Source organism: Argentina anserina, chromosome 1 (genome assembly GCF_933775445.1).
Source record: "Argentina anserina chromosome 1, drPotAnse1.1, whole genome shotgun sequence".
Taxonomy (NCBI): domain Eukaryota; kingdom Viridiplantae; phylum Streptophyta; class Magnoliopsida; order Rosales; family Rosaceae; genus Argentina; species Argentina anserina.
Genome location: NC_065872.1, coordinates 1633799 through 1648733, shown reverse-complemented (window position 1 = coordinate 1648733; position 14935 = coordinate 1633799). Strand labels below are relative to the sequence as shown.

Below are 14935 nucleotides of genomic sequence, written 5' to 3'. Positions count from 1 at the left end.
TTTCGTTCATAATGACACACTTGTGTTGCCGATATTGAACCATAATATCCGAAAATTCTCATGACCTCAAAACCTCACATAACCGCAATCAATTCTTCGTCTCCATCCAATTTTGATTTCTTTCTTTCCCTAACTCAAGACACCACGGAACTTCATTGTCAAAAAAAAAAAAAGACACCACGGAACTTGCTTCAGGTCAACACACACACACACACGAGGAAAAAACCCAGTCCTAGCCCATAAAAACGACATAAAAGCTCATGAAACGACACAAGATGCCTCTTTGTCATTTCTCCTCCTACAATAAAAAAACAAAAAAGCCCTCCGGAAAGGAAAAGTCCAACGACTCCTCATATTATTATAGAGCTCCCTCCCTCAGCTCACCACTAACCACTTTCCAAAAACCTTCTCAAAATCCGCCTCAGAATCCTCTAGACTTGTTCACCTTCATCATCACCGATCCCAGGAATTCGCGGATCTGAGCAGACCCGATCGGGAATCAAAGTCGTTGATGGAGGGATTGCAGAGGTCGGAGAGCACCTTCCGGAGGCAAGGATCCTCCGGTTTGATTTGGGACGACAAGTTTCTACAGCGCGCCTTGAATCAAGTCGAAGCCGAGAAGCAAGCCGAAGCCGCCGCCGCCGCCGCCCAGGGCGGGGGCTCAGACGCTCCTGCTGCGGCTTCTGCCAACGACGGAGGAGCTGCGGGAGGGAGGGGGTATAAACCGGTGAAGGTTGCGCCGCCGATGATGGACCCGCCGTCGCCCAAGGCCGGGTGTTGTGGAGTGTTTGGGAAGCCGGCGGCGGCGTCCAAGCGGCCCAGATCGAACAAGCGGAGGTCTAAGTAGGTGTGGCTGATTTTTGCTCAAATTTTTATTAGCTTAAAACAAAATTAAATTAAATCAAACACTGCATGCTTTCAATTTTCGATCTTTATTTTTTCTTCTTGTGAGTGATTGTAATGTTCATGTTAATGGTAAAAATGTATAATTAAATACTTGTGTATCAGTTTACATTCCATTGTTCATGTTTGGGTTTTTTATTTCTTGCTTGGTTTTGCGTTTTGAGTTGTCGGAAAATCTAGATGATAGTTTGTTGTGGATTTTGGGTTTTGATCAAGCTTCTCTAGTACATACTACACAAGGATCATTTCATTATTTTCATTAATAATGAGATTGCTAGGATATAGTTTACTCCACTTTGGTTGAATTAGCCTAAGAACTGTCTACCCTTTTAGCTACAAAAAAAATTGTTGCTATAATTTGACGATCAATTTTGAGATTAACCAATTTCGGATCAATTTTCTTTATTTAGGGTTTATGTTGCTAATTTCCCAAGTGACGTAGTTCTTTGTTCAATCTTATGTGTTTAGCCTTTCCTGCCATGACTTTGAAGTGGGAACTGGTAACTTGATTTATTCAACGAAGTTGTGCTGCTTTTTATATTTAATCTGGTAACCAAAAACCAATATTGACTTGTTTCCAAATGTGGGTTTAGTTTGAAAGTTTCCAAATTACATAATAACAACACTGTGGCCCTTTAGGTTTAGGTCTAGCATTTATGTGTTATTTTGATTTTGCTTATTGAATAATATTTTTTGATCTTTTAATTCAAAAACAAAAATTCTAGCTCCATATTTTTCTTTGAAATTGGACCGTAGTATTATTTAGACAATAATGTCAGAAACCTGGAGGGTGTGCTGGTTGGTTTATATAGTTGGTATTTTGGTTACTACCTACTTTGTTTTCATCTGAATTTTTTTTTTTTTTATATCTTTGCCGGCCGTCCGGTATATTCTAATAGTTGGTTGCCTCTCTGAGGATCTATTTTAGAGTTAATTTTGATATGAGTAGTTGATTACAGCATCGAATCAAACTTTTATGCTGTAGTTTGGATTTAGGTCGTCATCAATACAGTGCCTTCGATCATTCTCAAAGAGATAACAAGTAAAAATTAGTGCTTCGACACAATGATTAGAGAGGCTGCGTTTAAGTTAATGTTATTCATTTCCGTATTAAAAACGGAAACATGGGCGATTTTGGTATCGGCATCATTATTAAGAGATTGAGATGTGAAAAGGAGAGACAGCTAATACAGCTATCAGCTAATTCGTCCACTAATCCAAAATTCTTTTGGTTTTTATTTCAACTTCAATGAATAGAGTGAACCATGAGCCCGTGAGTATTCCAGAAATCATCCAAAGTGGACACGTATGGATAGGATAAGGTGCACACCAAAATCATATTATTAACTTTGTTTCTTCTTTCTCGTTGTTTTGATCTTAATTTTGCAGCCTGTTCGGCTGTTCTTGTATCAAATTGTTTTGAAGAACATCAACTCTACTGTTGATAGTGATCCAAACACCAACAAACCGCATCAAGCTAATTCACCATGGTCGACAAAGGTCAAGACCAATTCGGCAACTCTACCTTTCCTTTCCTCCTTTTCTCCATCACCAATGACCAAGATCTCTCATGACTTCATGCTTCGTTAACAAACAGTGCAAGACTGATTGCAGGTGACTGGCTCTGTATCGTGATATTCATATCCTAATATACGTAGAATTTACTTAATTAAAACGGATAAATAGTACAATCGTGAATGGTGGGAAATTGTTGAGATTAGATGGACTAATTACGTGTTTAATCAAATTTGAAACATGAGAGAAGTCGACTTGTTGAGATGTGTTGATCCATTGGCAAATACGATGCCTTGTTCAGATGACCAATCTTCGTTTCTTAGTTTGATGAATGAAACTAATTGTCATTTTCATAGTTTATTACTTTATTCATCATGTTTAGGATTTAGTTTACTTTTCATAACCCTACAACTGCTTTGCACAATTACCAGAACTCCAGAAGCCATCTTAACTTATCCAATTGGCAATCATCAGCAGCCGCAACAGAACACCATTCTCTTTGCTTGGACAAATTCAAGAAAGTCAACAGTCCAACATGGGAGGAAATTAGTACCAGAAAAAAGGTCCAGAATCAAACCGGCAAACCATTCTTGACTCGCAAGTCCTATTTCTCCCTTCTGTTTCCATCCTCATATTTTCTTCGTTCTGCTCTCCTCAGAATTCGATGAACCTATTTAATATATTGCTGATTACTTTTTTTCTTTGCTTCTGACCTGTTTACTATTTGGAATCAACATATTTCTATTTTAACAATGCTCATATGTACCTCAGGTAATACAACTCGTGCAATGATTAAATAGTTTGAAGTAAGTGATCCGCCCAAATATTAAGATATAACTTTTGAAATTGCATATATACAGTATCATTTCTAACATAATATGTAAGACAATAATCTGTTAGAATTAGCAGTAAACATGTAGATACACATTCCATTGTTTCCCAACCCTAACAACTTTTCACTCATAGTAGTTGAACAACATAAGAAGGAATGAGTAAGTTGCAGTCTCACAAGCACCAGACGACTTCGTTTGAACCATTTCAAAGAAATCGTACTTAATTGCTTCTAATATCTCACAAATTTGTTCATCCATCCATTCATTTTAAATCGTACTCAATTTCTTTAATATCTCACAAATATGCTTATGCATCCAATCATTTTGAATATGTGCAATTGAAAACAGAAACTGATAGTCTTCTATCACATGAGAATCATGGCGATGAAACCATTGTTTTCCTCATTTCCATGATCATCTCACTGTTCTTCACAATCCAATCACCCATGCACGTGCATGGCATGGGTTAATCACAGTGTGATCGGCTGAGCTTCTAATGATCCGATGCCCAAAATGTTTTTAATTTTGGATAAGCAGCCCAAAAGGCCCACTAAAGAGAAGGCTAAAAGAGCATAAAACACAGTGGGTAGTTAGTGAACAATTAATCAAGTCCAAATTTATATGTTACATAATGTAGCGTGATATTATGCACATCCTAACTTGAGAGTATCTCAAATAACTCCTCTAAAATCTAAATAATCTTTAGATTATAGAGGAAAAACATCAATTTTTAACTCTAACAAGTTCTCTAAATCGTCATTTATAATAGAGAAAGTGGGAAGAGAGAGAAACAAAATCTCTAAATTTGTAGAATTTTCAAAATTTATATAATTTTTAAAATAATTTCTAAACTTTATTTCTTACAAAAAAATATTCAATCTCCATCCTAAAAAATAACAAAAAAAAAAGAATAATTGATTGATCATTCTTTTTTTAATCTTGATATAAATTACGACATTATGAGATTCAATTTGATTTTTATTTAATTATAGACATTTGTATTTAATTTTATACAACATAATATATGAGTTATTGAAGTTGAGACATTTTTTTTAGATTTAGTGTTTTCATCATTTATAAAAGAAAATTGTAAGAGCAGCCGTTAGAAATGCTCTAAAAACACAATATTGGCTATCTCAGTCCACCTCACGCACAAGACTCAAACAGCAGCTTTCTGGATTTTAGTTCTGAACAACAAAATGTATAGCTTCTCCATTGAGAAATACAGAAAACAACCTGTCGAATGGGTCACAAATGACCCGAAACCTGAGCCAACAATGCAATGCCATGCCGGTCCGTACGTTTTATCAAACTCCTGCACATGAAACTGCGACTTAGTGTATGTATTTATACCGTGCATAATATATTCGATGAAATGTCTCAACCCCTACAACTTGTCTGTGTATTAAAACAAGTAAATCAAGCACAATACAATGGATAAATGTATGAATTAAATCAAATTATTTGTTATTTTCTATATTCTATTCGAGTCCTCTAGATCCAAGATCCAGAATTCTGTGCTGCTGATCGAGGGGGTCAGAGGACAGTGGTCCTATTAATGATATAGAGAGAGAGAGAGAGAGAGAGAGAGAGAGAGAGAGAGAGCTGTGTTTTCAGAATTCAGCACCAAGAATAAGATCTGGGTCAGTGCATTGTCTTCCTCACACATTCAATATTGTTCCCCTGTGGGGTTGTTCTATACGATCCATCCTACATCTTCAATCATCCTAAAAGAAGGAAGAGAAACTCCAAAAAGAAACTCCAAGAAGCAAGAACGCTATCGTGTATATCCAAACACATTTGTCTTGGCCTCTCAATGACTCATCCCCATCAACAATTATAATATGAAATCAATCAAAAACGTACATTAAAATTTAGATGTTTGATTAAGAACACGAAAAGTTGGCTAAGAACATCTGTGTACCTTTTTGAGGTTGTAAGCCATGTGTTTAGGGCTAAACTTCTCCAAACTGTCGTATGTTCTTCTAGCGCTGCGGAAGGCATGGACTTGCATGAAGCCAGGCATGTCTGTAACAAGGACCTTCACTTGAAGAAACGAAGTCACTGAAGCCAAGTTGCTTTCGACGTGAGACACGGACTTTCTTGAAGCCTCGACCACCACAACAACCTTCTTATCTGGTTCTTCTCTTTGGCTCTGATCAGCGTGCTCGAACTGATCTAGAACCTCTTGACGTGTTTTCGACTTCCTGGATAAACTGAACCAGCTACGTAAAACGGGGTACTTATTAACCACGTCAGGTTTAGAATCCGGCTTAAGGTGACGTCCGGGGCTCGGTTTGTACGAGGACATGAAACCCTTCTTCTGCTTCTTCTCATGGTCGTGAAAGGGGGTATTCATTTCTCAGACTCGTTCGTCGGAGTTGGACTCTCTGGCAGTCTGGCTTTCTCTTTCTTTAGTTAATGGTTTGTTTGTTGTGGTACAAAACTATATAATGAGCTAGGAAATGGAGACTGTGGAATCATGGCCACAAAGGAAAGGGGTGTAAATTGAATGATTAATGGTTGATTAGGATGGTAACATATATAGTTTATAGAAGCAAACCATGTGTGCTTGCCTGTAATCATGGATATTTATATCTTCCATATGCTCGATTAGTTTGGTAACTTTTTTGAATAAGAGTGATAAGACAATCAACTCGTCTGTTGTTTTTGAGTTGTGCCATTTTCAATCAATGATATTAGTCAAATTAATTCGTATTCACTACCTTATGCCTGATTAATGGTGTTGATGCATGTGCTCTCAAACACCTTAATTAGCAACCATTTATCTAGTGCATGCATTTCGTTATTGAGAATGTTGCTAGCTTTCCTCTCATGCTAATGCATTCACTTGTCGATCATATTGTTCGTAAACGAAATCTTCATTTAGTTTGTCTCTACTAGGCTGGATTAGTACATAAATTATTCCTTTTTGATTAGAGACTACTCCAGATTACTACATGAGCTGTAAACCTGGCTTGCCAATCTTTTTTGTGCTTGATTCATTGTGTGGTGATCTTTAAGATTAACGTAGATCCAAGCTAGATAGATATATATTTTGTTGTTCTTGCCTGCTAAAATCAATAATGTCTATATATGAGCCTGTGATGATGGTGGAGGCTGCTAATTACTGTTTGGGGAAATATTTGTCTACAATGGTTTTTGGTTTTCCAGACAGAATGGAAGAGGACCCCCAGACCCTCCCTACCTTCCACCGCTAATTTTGTTGGGGGTAGCCAAATCCCAACAAAAGGGTCGCTGTCTTTGATTTGCTTCTCTTATTTACAACCTATATACTATATATAATTGATCTATTTACATTATAGAGTAGGACAGCACAAGTAAGTTTGTATAAGATTGTAGCTAGCTCCTTTTTTTTTTGGTCTGACAATACTAGCTAGCTCCTACTCATATATTTATTTGACTGTCTTCTGTAACCACTTTTTTCTTTCAAATTCTTTTCCTTCAAATTAGAATCCTCAGCAAACCATGCATGAAAGAAGAAAAGAGTTGATGTAACAAAACAAAAAAGAGAGTTGAAACGATAATGAGCTCTTCTCAAAGAATATTTTTGATTAAAATTTTCATTATTCTGAAGATTTGGGCCGATACCCTTGGTTTAAATTCAGTCAATGGAACTTTGCTAAGCATCTTCATGACCTAACATGTGCACCATCTTTGAAATAAAATTTCGTAGGAGAAAAAAAATTACGGGATCAAATTTCTATCTACTGTATATGTGATTTATATTCATAACAAGGATTTGTCCAATGGTTCCTGTAGACTCATAAATTTGACCAGCTCTGAGCCACAGAACCCTTCATATATCCAAAAACCCACCTAAGAAAATACTGAAATATGCGCTTTGCCTGCCATATTTCTTCCACATCAATTGTCACATAAAATTTGTGGGGTTGCAGAAGCATGTTTATTAATTATAGTAGCCATTGATGGTGTGATGGATGAGTCTTTATAATAGTTGCTTATCTTCATAATAATAACTCCATTTTCCATGTAGGGTTTGAAGTTGCAATTAAGCTCTAGGGGGCCCCCCAGTTTCCAATGGACACATTCTGTGGGCTAAAACCTCAGCACCAGACCTTTCATTGATCGAGTTGGGGGGAGGGTCGTTTTTTATTTAATCTGGGTTAATCTGGCTCATTCTCTAGCTCATTCTCATACGTCTATGACAATGAGAGCTGAGTATGAGGGCCTGAGATGTGAGCTGTTTGTTAATCTGGGTTTCTTATGTAATCTCTCTTTTTTTTTAATCAAATTATGTAATCTCTTATGTACGTACGTAATCCACAACCAGTCCAAGAACTCACCAAATATCTGAGATTTGTAGCAGATGATTCAATCCACAGAAAATGGCCAGTCATAGCCGTATGTGAATCAAACCATTCTAATATTACAAGAAATTGAGATGTAATTTTAAATATTTGCACCAACTGCCAAATTTTCCTTTGAAGTACCACAATATGCATCATGAGTGACTAGCAGAGATAGGGCAGATAAACCAGCAAGACTAAGAGCTGCTAATCTAGGGAGAGTAGAATAGTGTTAAATACAAAAGTATAGCTAAACTTGATTAGCTAAAAGGAATAAGGCTACGTGCAAAGTTCGCTGTAACTAATATGAGGAATACATTAATATGGAATTAAAAGGAGCCTAATCACCCTTTCCTTGAGTAGAAAATGGAGGAAGAGAAAACAAGTATTACAATTTTTCATATCGATCTGCCTCGATATCTATCCGCTGGTGTTGTTAGATGTCACACGTCAAGTCATCATGGCATTCATCTTTGAGCCATCGCTATATTAAATAGGTTAAATGATACTCTCTCCTTTTCGAGCTTCTTTGTTAATCTTCATATAACTATAACTCTTTTGTGGTTTACCGTTTTAAAACTATAGTGGTTGACGAGCTTAATTGAAACGAGTCATGGTAACTTAATTGCAGCTCGTCCATCTGCCTATTACTTAGTAAATTATCTAGCTAAAGCTACCAATGCGAAGTAGATCGATACCACCTTAACTTAAACTCTTGGCATTATAAGACCAAATGCGCAGTGCATAATTTTCATACCTCTTAGTTTTACCTCCTAATCCCTTGATCTCTGAGTTTTGTCTAGTACTTTCATGCGAAAATTGTAGAAATGGGAGTTCCTTACAGCCCAAAACAGTGGTTAGTTCAATATATACATGCTCTTTGTTTTGGACTGAAGGGAGCTCCCAAATTCTTCTCTTTTCATATATATTTATTCCTTGATCAACCTGGAGGGCATGCGATAAGGCTTTATCGGATCAGACAATAATGCCTTTTGGATAGAAAACATGTTACATAAACTTCATCGGCAGTATATTTTTGCAGTGATATATCGCTTAAGTTGGTATGCAATTTTTTTTTTATTTTACTTCCTCTTACTTTCGTTTGCATCAAAACATAATGGCCTCCGGTGCTTACTGAATCATGCTTCATCTTCTTTTGTGGCAGCTAGCTCTTGTCAACTTACCAAATTAAGCTTGAAGAAGAACGCAAGAACATTTGTTCTGGACCGACGGAGAAACACTGAAAAGAAGAAGCGCATTTGCTTGGTTGCATCATCAATTCATCATAGTGAGCCTCCTCCCCTTTATTCTAGCTATCTAGTGCATTGTTCAAGTTGTCTAAGATCGATATTGTGACAAACACTAGCCTTTTATCTTTGCAAAATGCATAACCCACTTTACGAGTATAACATAACATGCATTTGCTTTATAGTTACCGCTTGTTTTGTTACTTCCATGCATGGTTACTATAATTGACTTCAAAAACACCGGGGAGATATATTTACAGGGCAAGAAGTAGTAAATTATTAATTACCTCTATCTAAATCATTATTTGATGTAATCGACTTAGTAAACGATTTTTGTTTCAATACATATTTTACAGAGATAATCTTTATTGATCGATTAAGTTTTTGAACAGTTAACATTATAGAATCACATTACTAAAAGTATAAAAATAAGAAAGGTTATAGACACAAGTATTTTCCTTGCTAATGACATATGTGGAATTATGGATCACACGGACTTTTTTCACATAAATCAAGCGCAAGGAAGACTATCCTTCATGTGTATAGAATTAGAACGCAGGCAGGTCATGGTTTTCTGTTGGGGTTTGATCTGGGCTATTGCTTCTTGCTGCTGCTGCTGCACAATGCATTTCTCACGTGTGCAAGACCTCAGAGGTTGATCTCCAACTATGGGTATCACAGGAAGGTTGTCACAATTACAGATCTCAATCATGGTGCCATCCGGATCATGGAAGAAGAGCTGATCAACGTTGATTCCTCCTTCCTCTACGCTGCTCGTCACGTACTCGATCTTCATCTCCTTCAGTTTGTTCTCCACTTTGCTCATGCTCTCACACTGCAAGTTCATGACATTCATCTAGTCGTTAAATTAATAAGAGGATTATTACATTACACTAATTGTAGCAATTCATTGATACATACACGAAGAGCTAGCATATGCATGCAGCCTTACATTAGTACGTCCATTCGATAAACAAGAACATAAATTGTGTAAAGTAATGTAGCAATGGCTATTGAAATGACAATTTTTAATCGAAAAAATCACGATACAAATTATTTTCAAATAGAATGAAAAAGAGCTGACCTGGAAAGAAATGTGGTTAGCTTTGGGGTTAATGTAGCTGATCTTGGGCAGCGTCTGAGGGTCTTCAGCTTGAAGAAGATGAATGCCAATCCCATAGTTGTATAACCTACATTAGATATGATTAACAAAACGAATAATTAATTAGATATTACACAATTGTCAACAGCTTTTAGCAACGTTACTGTTAGCTATCATACCATGCACCATTGAAGTCTAGGGAGCCAGGCCTCCTAATGGGAAAGAAGCCAAGAACGTTTTGGTAGAAATCGAGGGATTTCTCGAGCGACCTGCATACCAGTGAAATATGATTCAAGGACTTCAATTGCAGAGGATTTACCATTCTTTCTTTCATACTAGTTTTCCTTGATCTTTAAGCAGCTTAGCTACAATTCAACAAAGCACAATCCAAAGAGGCTGGAACTTGAAAAACCTAGCTAAAAACTTCAACCCAACAACCGATCCGATAGCAGAAATAGAAGCTGATGATGTATTATAAGCAAATGGATAAGATAGAAGAGAGCTACAAATCAGGGTCTGTATATATAGAGAGAGCTTGCTTGTTATAATTTTAGATAATGATGTCGATTACACATTTTACACGAAGGCTTCCACGTTGATGACTCATTCCACAGATTGGCATTGTAATTTTTCAACCTACGACACGTAATGTTGCGCTGCAGCTAACTATTGCCTCATTTGTTTCAAAGAAAATTCCATGATACGTTTATTATTATTATCCTTCCTCGATTAGTATTGGCCTTGTTTTCACTTGGGTTGGTAATGAAAAATTGAAGCTAAAATTGGGTAAAAGAGTTTGATACATCCGGTCAGAAACTATGCAGTATGTGCAACAATTTCAAAATTCTTAGTATGTTTCATATTCATGTTACCAACTCCTAATTAGTAATGTCAAGGTAAAAGTGAGAAAAGAAATTGACGTGATGAAGCTGGAGGAGCGCGCAGTGTCTAAATCTGTTGTCGCCAGATCAGGCGCGTAAACTGATAGAAAATAAGGCAAACCGAAATTCGGGCTTTCGGTTGCTTACGTTGCCATCAGTGTCTTACAAACCAAACTATATGGCAAAATGGCAAATGGGGGAAACTGATTTAAAAACTGCAATAGAATAAGCAGATATACCTGAAAATCAGTAGATAACAAGAAGCCAACATGAAATTGGAAAAGATTCAGAACTAAGAAACCATTGAACAATTCAAGGTTCATTATCAACTCTAGAAGCTTCCAACCTTCATTTCCTCCCTACAGTGTTTCCTTAACAGATATACATGAAACCTTAACGATTTTGTTGGCAAGTCAAAAGGAATTAGAGATGCACGGGACCTCTGCTGAATTTGCAACACTGTCAAACTCACCAGCGTTCTCAAATGTATTCAAGCAAAAAAATTCAAGTGTGCAGACGTTGGTGCAACGTAAATAAGCTATGAAAAGAAAAATCAAGTGTGCAAACCTCAATGAAAGAATAATTCATATAGGCATAAGGAAACATGCAAGAGAGACGTAAACAACTGAATCTTATAATGCCAAATCAATGCCAGGATCTCCACTGTAGTGAAAGATGGACTCGTACCAGAAACAAAGGCATCATTTCTATCCATGAAATTCAAACACTTTTACACAACTGATGATGCTCACTAGCATCAACTTCCAAAACTACATCCCAACCAGTCCGCTCCAGGTTTGTAAAGAACTCTGTGGTACTATCGAGTGTATCATCAAAAGAATGTGTATGTAAAATCAAAACCTGACTAATTGGAAGACAATAATTGCTTCACTACAGATGTGACAGTCTGTCCATGGTTGAGTTAGCAGCTCTTGATCTAGGTCAGTAAAGTTTATCACTAAAATCTGAGGAGGCATTATCTGTACGCAGCGCATCTTGTTGTTTCCTAAAAGTCCCAATTATAATGTACGGAAATATAACCATCCCTGCCATAAACAGCGTGAACTGCAACAACGTGAATAGAGTAATTAGACAGTTGCCACAAGTACTCAACTGTTCACCTACATAAACAAATGAAAATGAGTTTTGAGATGTACCAGGAGGGGAAGCGTCAAGAACCCCCATATTGGCCACAGTGCACAGGAGAACCTGCCAAAGAGCAATCAACAAGTCAGAAGATGTAAATATAACACATGGTGAATGTAGAAGCTAACTGAATTACAGTTTCTCTTACAGGCAAAAGGAAATGGCACCAAGTAGTGTCACAAATGGCAGAGCAGATATACTCGCTATTTCCCATTTCTCATCAAAACGCCCCACACTCCATGCTGACATACTTGTGTAACAGAAGATGATAATATTCAAAACCACGCCGACCATCCCAATGTACAGGGGCAATCTACAAGATACATGAAAGAGATGAGGATAATGCAACTTTGAATGAAGTTTTTGTTTCAGCCAAACTAAATGTCATTGAATCTCCGCAATCAAAACACCATCCAACTTGTGAGGAACTACTAGTCTCATGCAAGTACAGGTTAAATGGTTAAGCCTTACAGGAATACAAATGTAGAAAACTTACAAAAGACAACCCAAATCTTAGCAAAACCCATGCAGGGATGTCTTGACCATAATCTAACCACGCTTGCTGGAAAGGCAAACATACATATTTTCCTTACATAAACTAACTATACTTACTACCCTTGTGAACAGTCAGATTTACCTTACTAACATAATCATACTACACAAAGAAGAATTAGGCCATTCTACAATTCAACATACATGAAGCAGCATATTGCTAGCACTTCAGGGGATAAACTTATAGCAACCAACTTGCAAGGGAAAGAGTACATTGTTCGATGTTTCCTAACCAAATCTGCTAATTCAAATGGAAGAACAACAACGCATTTATGAAAAATCAGGTAACTCTTACCACTGAACTTGCTAACCAAACAATACAAGTAGTACACATTAATGTGAAGTTGTGAACAAACCAGACAAAGCATAAAATTGTATATACCTTCTTACTCGGTCATCATGCCACAAGAGAAATATCAAGTTGGACTTGGAATCACCCAAGTATACAATGCCTGCTGCCGAGACAAGCCACATCACATTCTCCACAATCTCCCTCTTTGACCAGGCTCTCGGACTCAAACCTGACGAGCTATGCAACACTGAGCATGCATCATCCTCGAGATCATCCCCACTCGACGCATAGCCCTGGCTATGCCTCTGCCTTATGTATCCACCAGTTGGTGTGCCACCCGACATAGTGACACACAACACAATCAACACCAACACCACACAACCACTCCAATTGCTAAACCCAACTCGAAAAATCCACAATTCCACCCAAAAAAAACTAAGTACTAACACTCTTGCCCTGTTCTACTGATCCTTCTGAACCTCTGATACATCATTCCTAACCCGCAATGTGTTCCAATATGAGCAATAACAATAACAAATTGAATCTAAAACACAAAGAAAACCCAGTACAGGTTTTCGATCAGCTAAAATTAAAGAACCCGGAATGCTGATCAGAGCAAACAAACTCAAGCAACCAATAATGAATCAAAAGCTCAATTTCCCGCAAAACCATCTGAAACTCTGAACACAAGAAACTAAACAATTCTCAAAGAACACGAGAAAGAATTTCAGAACAAACCCATCTCCAGAGCTCGAAATCCAAGGCCACCCAATAACGAATGCCCCAAATTCTTCAGACCCATTTTCGGAACTGAGCCGCCCTACGAAACCCAGAACCCAATTTCACCCAAGAAGCAGTGGAGTCGTCGTAGTAGGAGAAAAGCAGAGCAAGGGTAGTTTAGTCTTTTCTGGAAATAACAGAGGAGGACGAAGAAGAAGAAGAAGTGAAGGATGTCTTGATGCGTTTGGGGAGAAGAATGTCAAGGAAGAAGGAACCTTCCAATTCTGCCATTTCTGATTTTTAGCTTCGTCTTCTTCATTTGCATTTGTAGTTTTGCTTCGAAGAAATTTAATTTTGGTAACGTGTTAATGAAATCTTTGATTTTTCGAAATGGTGACTGGTGAGTGTGAGGTGTCCTTCCATATTTGGCTTGATTTTATTTTCTTTTTATTCACATTGTTTTATGGAATATCTCAAACAGTATAATAGTCAATCAGTCAAATTGGACGGCTGTTAAGCGACACATCATGCGCAATAGCTGACCAGTTGATCAACACTCTATGGAAGAGATGCGATCATGATGCATGTCGGAATCAGATGATCGAACCACTGTCGCTTTGTCCAACTAGCCGTTGTTGGCTTGTTGCGACGTAGTCGGATATAACTTGAAAGAGTACATAGACGATTTAGGCGATGTGCTAAAGGATAATTTGTGTTTTGTAGGTATTGAAATTTGGCGGAGATGGATTGTGGGAGACGAGTGAAGTTTGTAGGTATTGAAATTTGACTTGGTTGTAATTTGGCTTGCTTTTATGTTGTGGCTGCTTTGCCTGTTTGGAAAGCAAAGCCCTAGAATCCTACAATTTACGGCACCAAAGAGAAAGAGGAGGCTATGAACATTACCTTTGACGCCACTAAAAGGGAACACTGGCAACACTAGGGTGTTAGAGAAATAGAATTGGGATACTTGTGCCAACCTGGGATGTTAGTTATTGCTCTCCCACTCCTCACTTGGGAGAGAGCAATTCGAGACTAGTTGGGACTTAGGAGCTGGGATATCAACACAAGGGGGTTTCTTGATCACCTATATTCAAGAATTGAGGGGAAAAACAAATGTCACATGCAAGTGAAGATTGCTCAGTGGATTTAAAGTTAGTTACTCCATCAGTGTTAATAGCTATCTGTGTTAATACTTAATACATTTGTATGTTCATCATCATCTCCAGTATGTAGTATGCTCCCTTTAATTAGTGTTGATATGATGCTTTGAAGATGAACTCATGAAAGTTGGAATGATCAGAAGTTCAGAACCGTGAAAATGCAATGTGAAAAGGATAGACATATAAGACAATCTAGGTATGGATGATTCTTTCTTGGTCTTCTTTCAAATACTGATGTGATACCTAATTTTTT

General features: G+C 37.5%; 5 protein-coding genes across 5 annotated transcripts in view; 2 read left to right on the top strand and 3 right to left on the bottom strand.

Moving 5' to 3' along the window:
• LOC126783543 (NADH-cytochrome b5 reductase-like protein) overlaps window positions 1-14935 on the top strand; it is a 54295-nt gene that overhangs the window by 7015 nt on the left and 32345 nt on the right. The window lies entirely within an intron of this gene.
• On the top strand, window positions 313-1044 carry LOC126783668 (MAPK kinase substrate protein At1g80180-like). Its single transcript, XM_050509179.1, has one exon. It carries the CDS (start codon window positions 512-514, stop codon window positions 845-847), a length of 336 nt encoding a protein of 111 aa, XP_050365136.1. The 5' UTR covers window positions 313-511; the 3' UTR covers window positions 848-1044.
• On the bottom strand, window positions 4402-5645 carry LOC126783611 (uncharacterized). The gene is made up of 2 exons (XM_050509115.1): window positions 5176-5645; window positions 4402-4566 (listed from the first exon to the last, which is right to left on the bottom strand). Exons 1-2 carry the CDS (start codon window positions 5608-5610, stop codon window positions 4411-4413), a joined length of 591 nt encoding a protein of 196 aa, XP_050365072.1. The 5' UTR covers window positions 5611-5645; the 3' UTR covers window positions 4402-4410.
• LOC126783631 (glyoxylase I 4-like) lies at window positions 9308-10269 on the bottom strand. The gene is made up of 3 exons (XM_050509138.1): window positions 10111-10269; window positions 9914-10019; window positions 9308-9664 (listed from the first exon to the last, which is right to left on the bottom strand). The coding sequence occupies exons 1-3, from the start codon at window positions 10263-10265 to the stop codon at window positions 9341-9343; spliced, it is 585 nt and encodes a 194-aa protein (XP_050365095.1). The 5' UTR covers window positions 10266-10269; the 3' UTR covers window positions 9308-9340.
• LOC126783591 (uncharacterized) lies at window positions 11373-13825 on the bottom strand. Its single transcript, XM_050509093.1, has 4 exons — window positions 12893-13825; window positions 12107-12271; window positions 11970-12021; window positions 11373-11877 (listed from the first exon to the last, which is right to left on the bottom strand). The coding sequence occupies exons 1-4, from the start codon at window positions 13144-13146 to the stop codon at window positions 11755-11757; spliced, it is 594 nt and encodes a 197-aa protein (XP_050365050.1). The 5' UTR covers window positions 13147-13825; the 3' UTR covers window positions 11373-11754.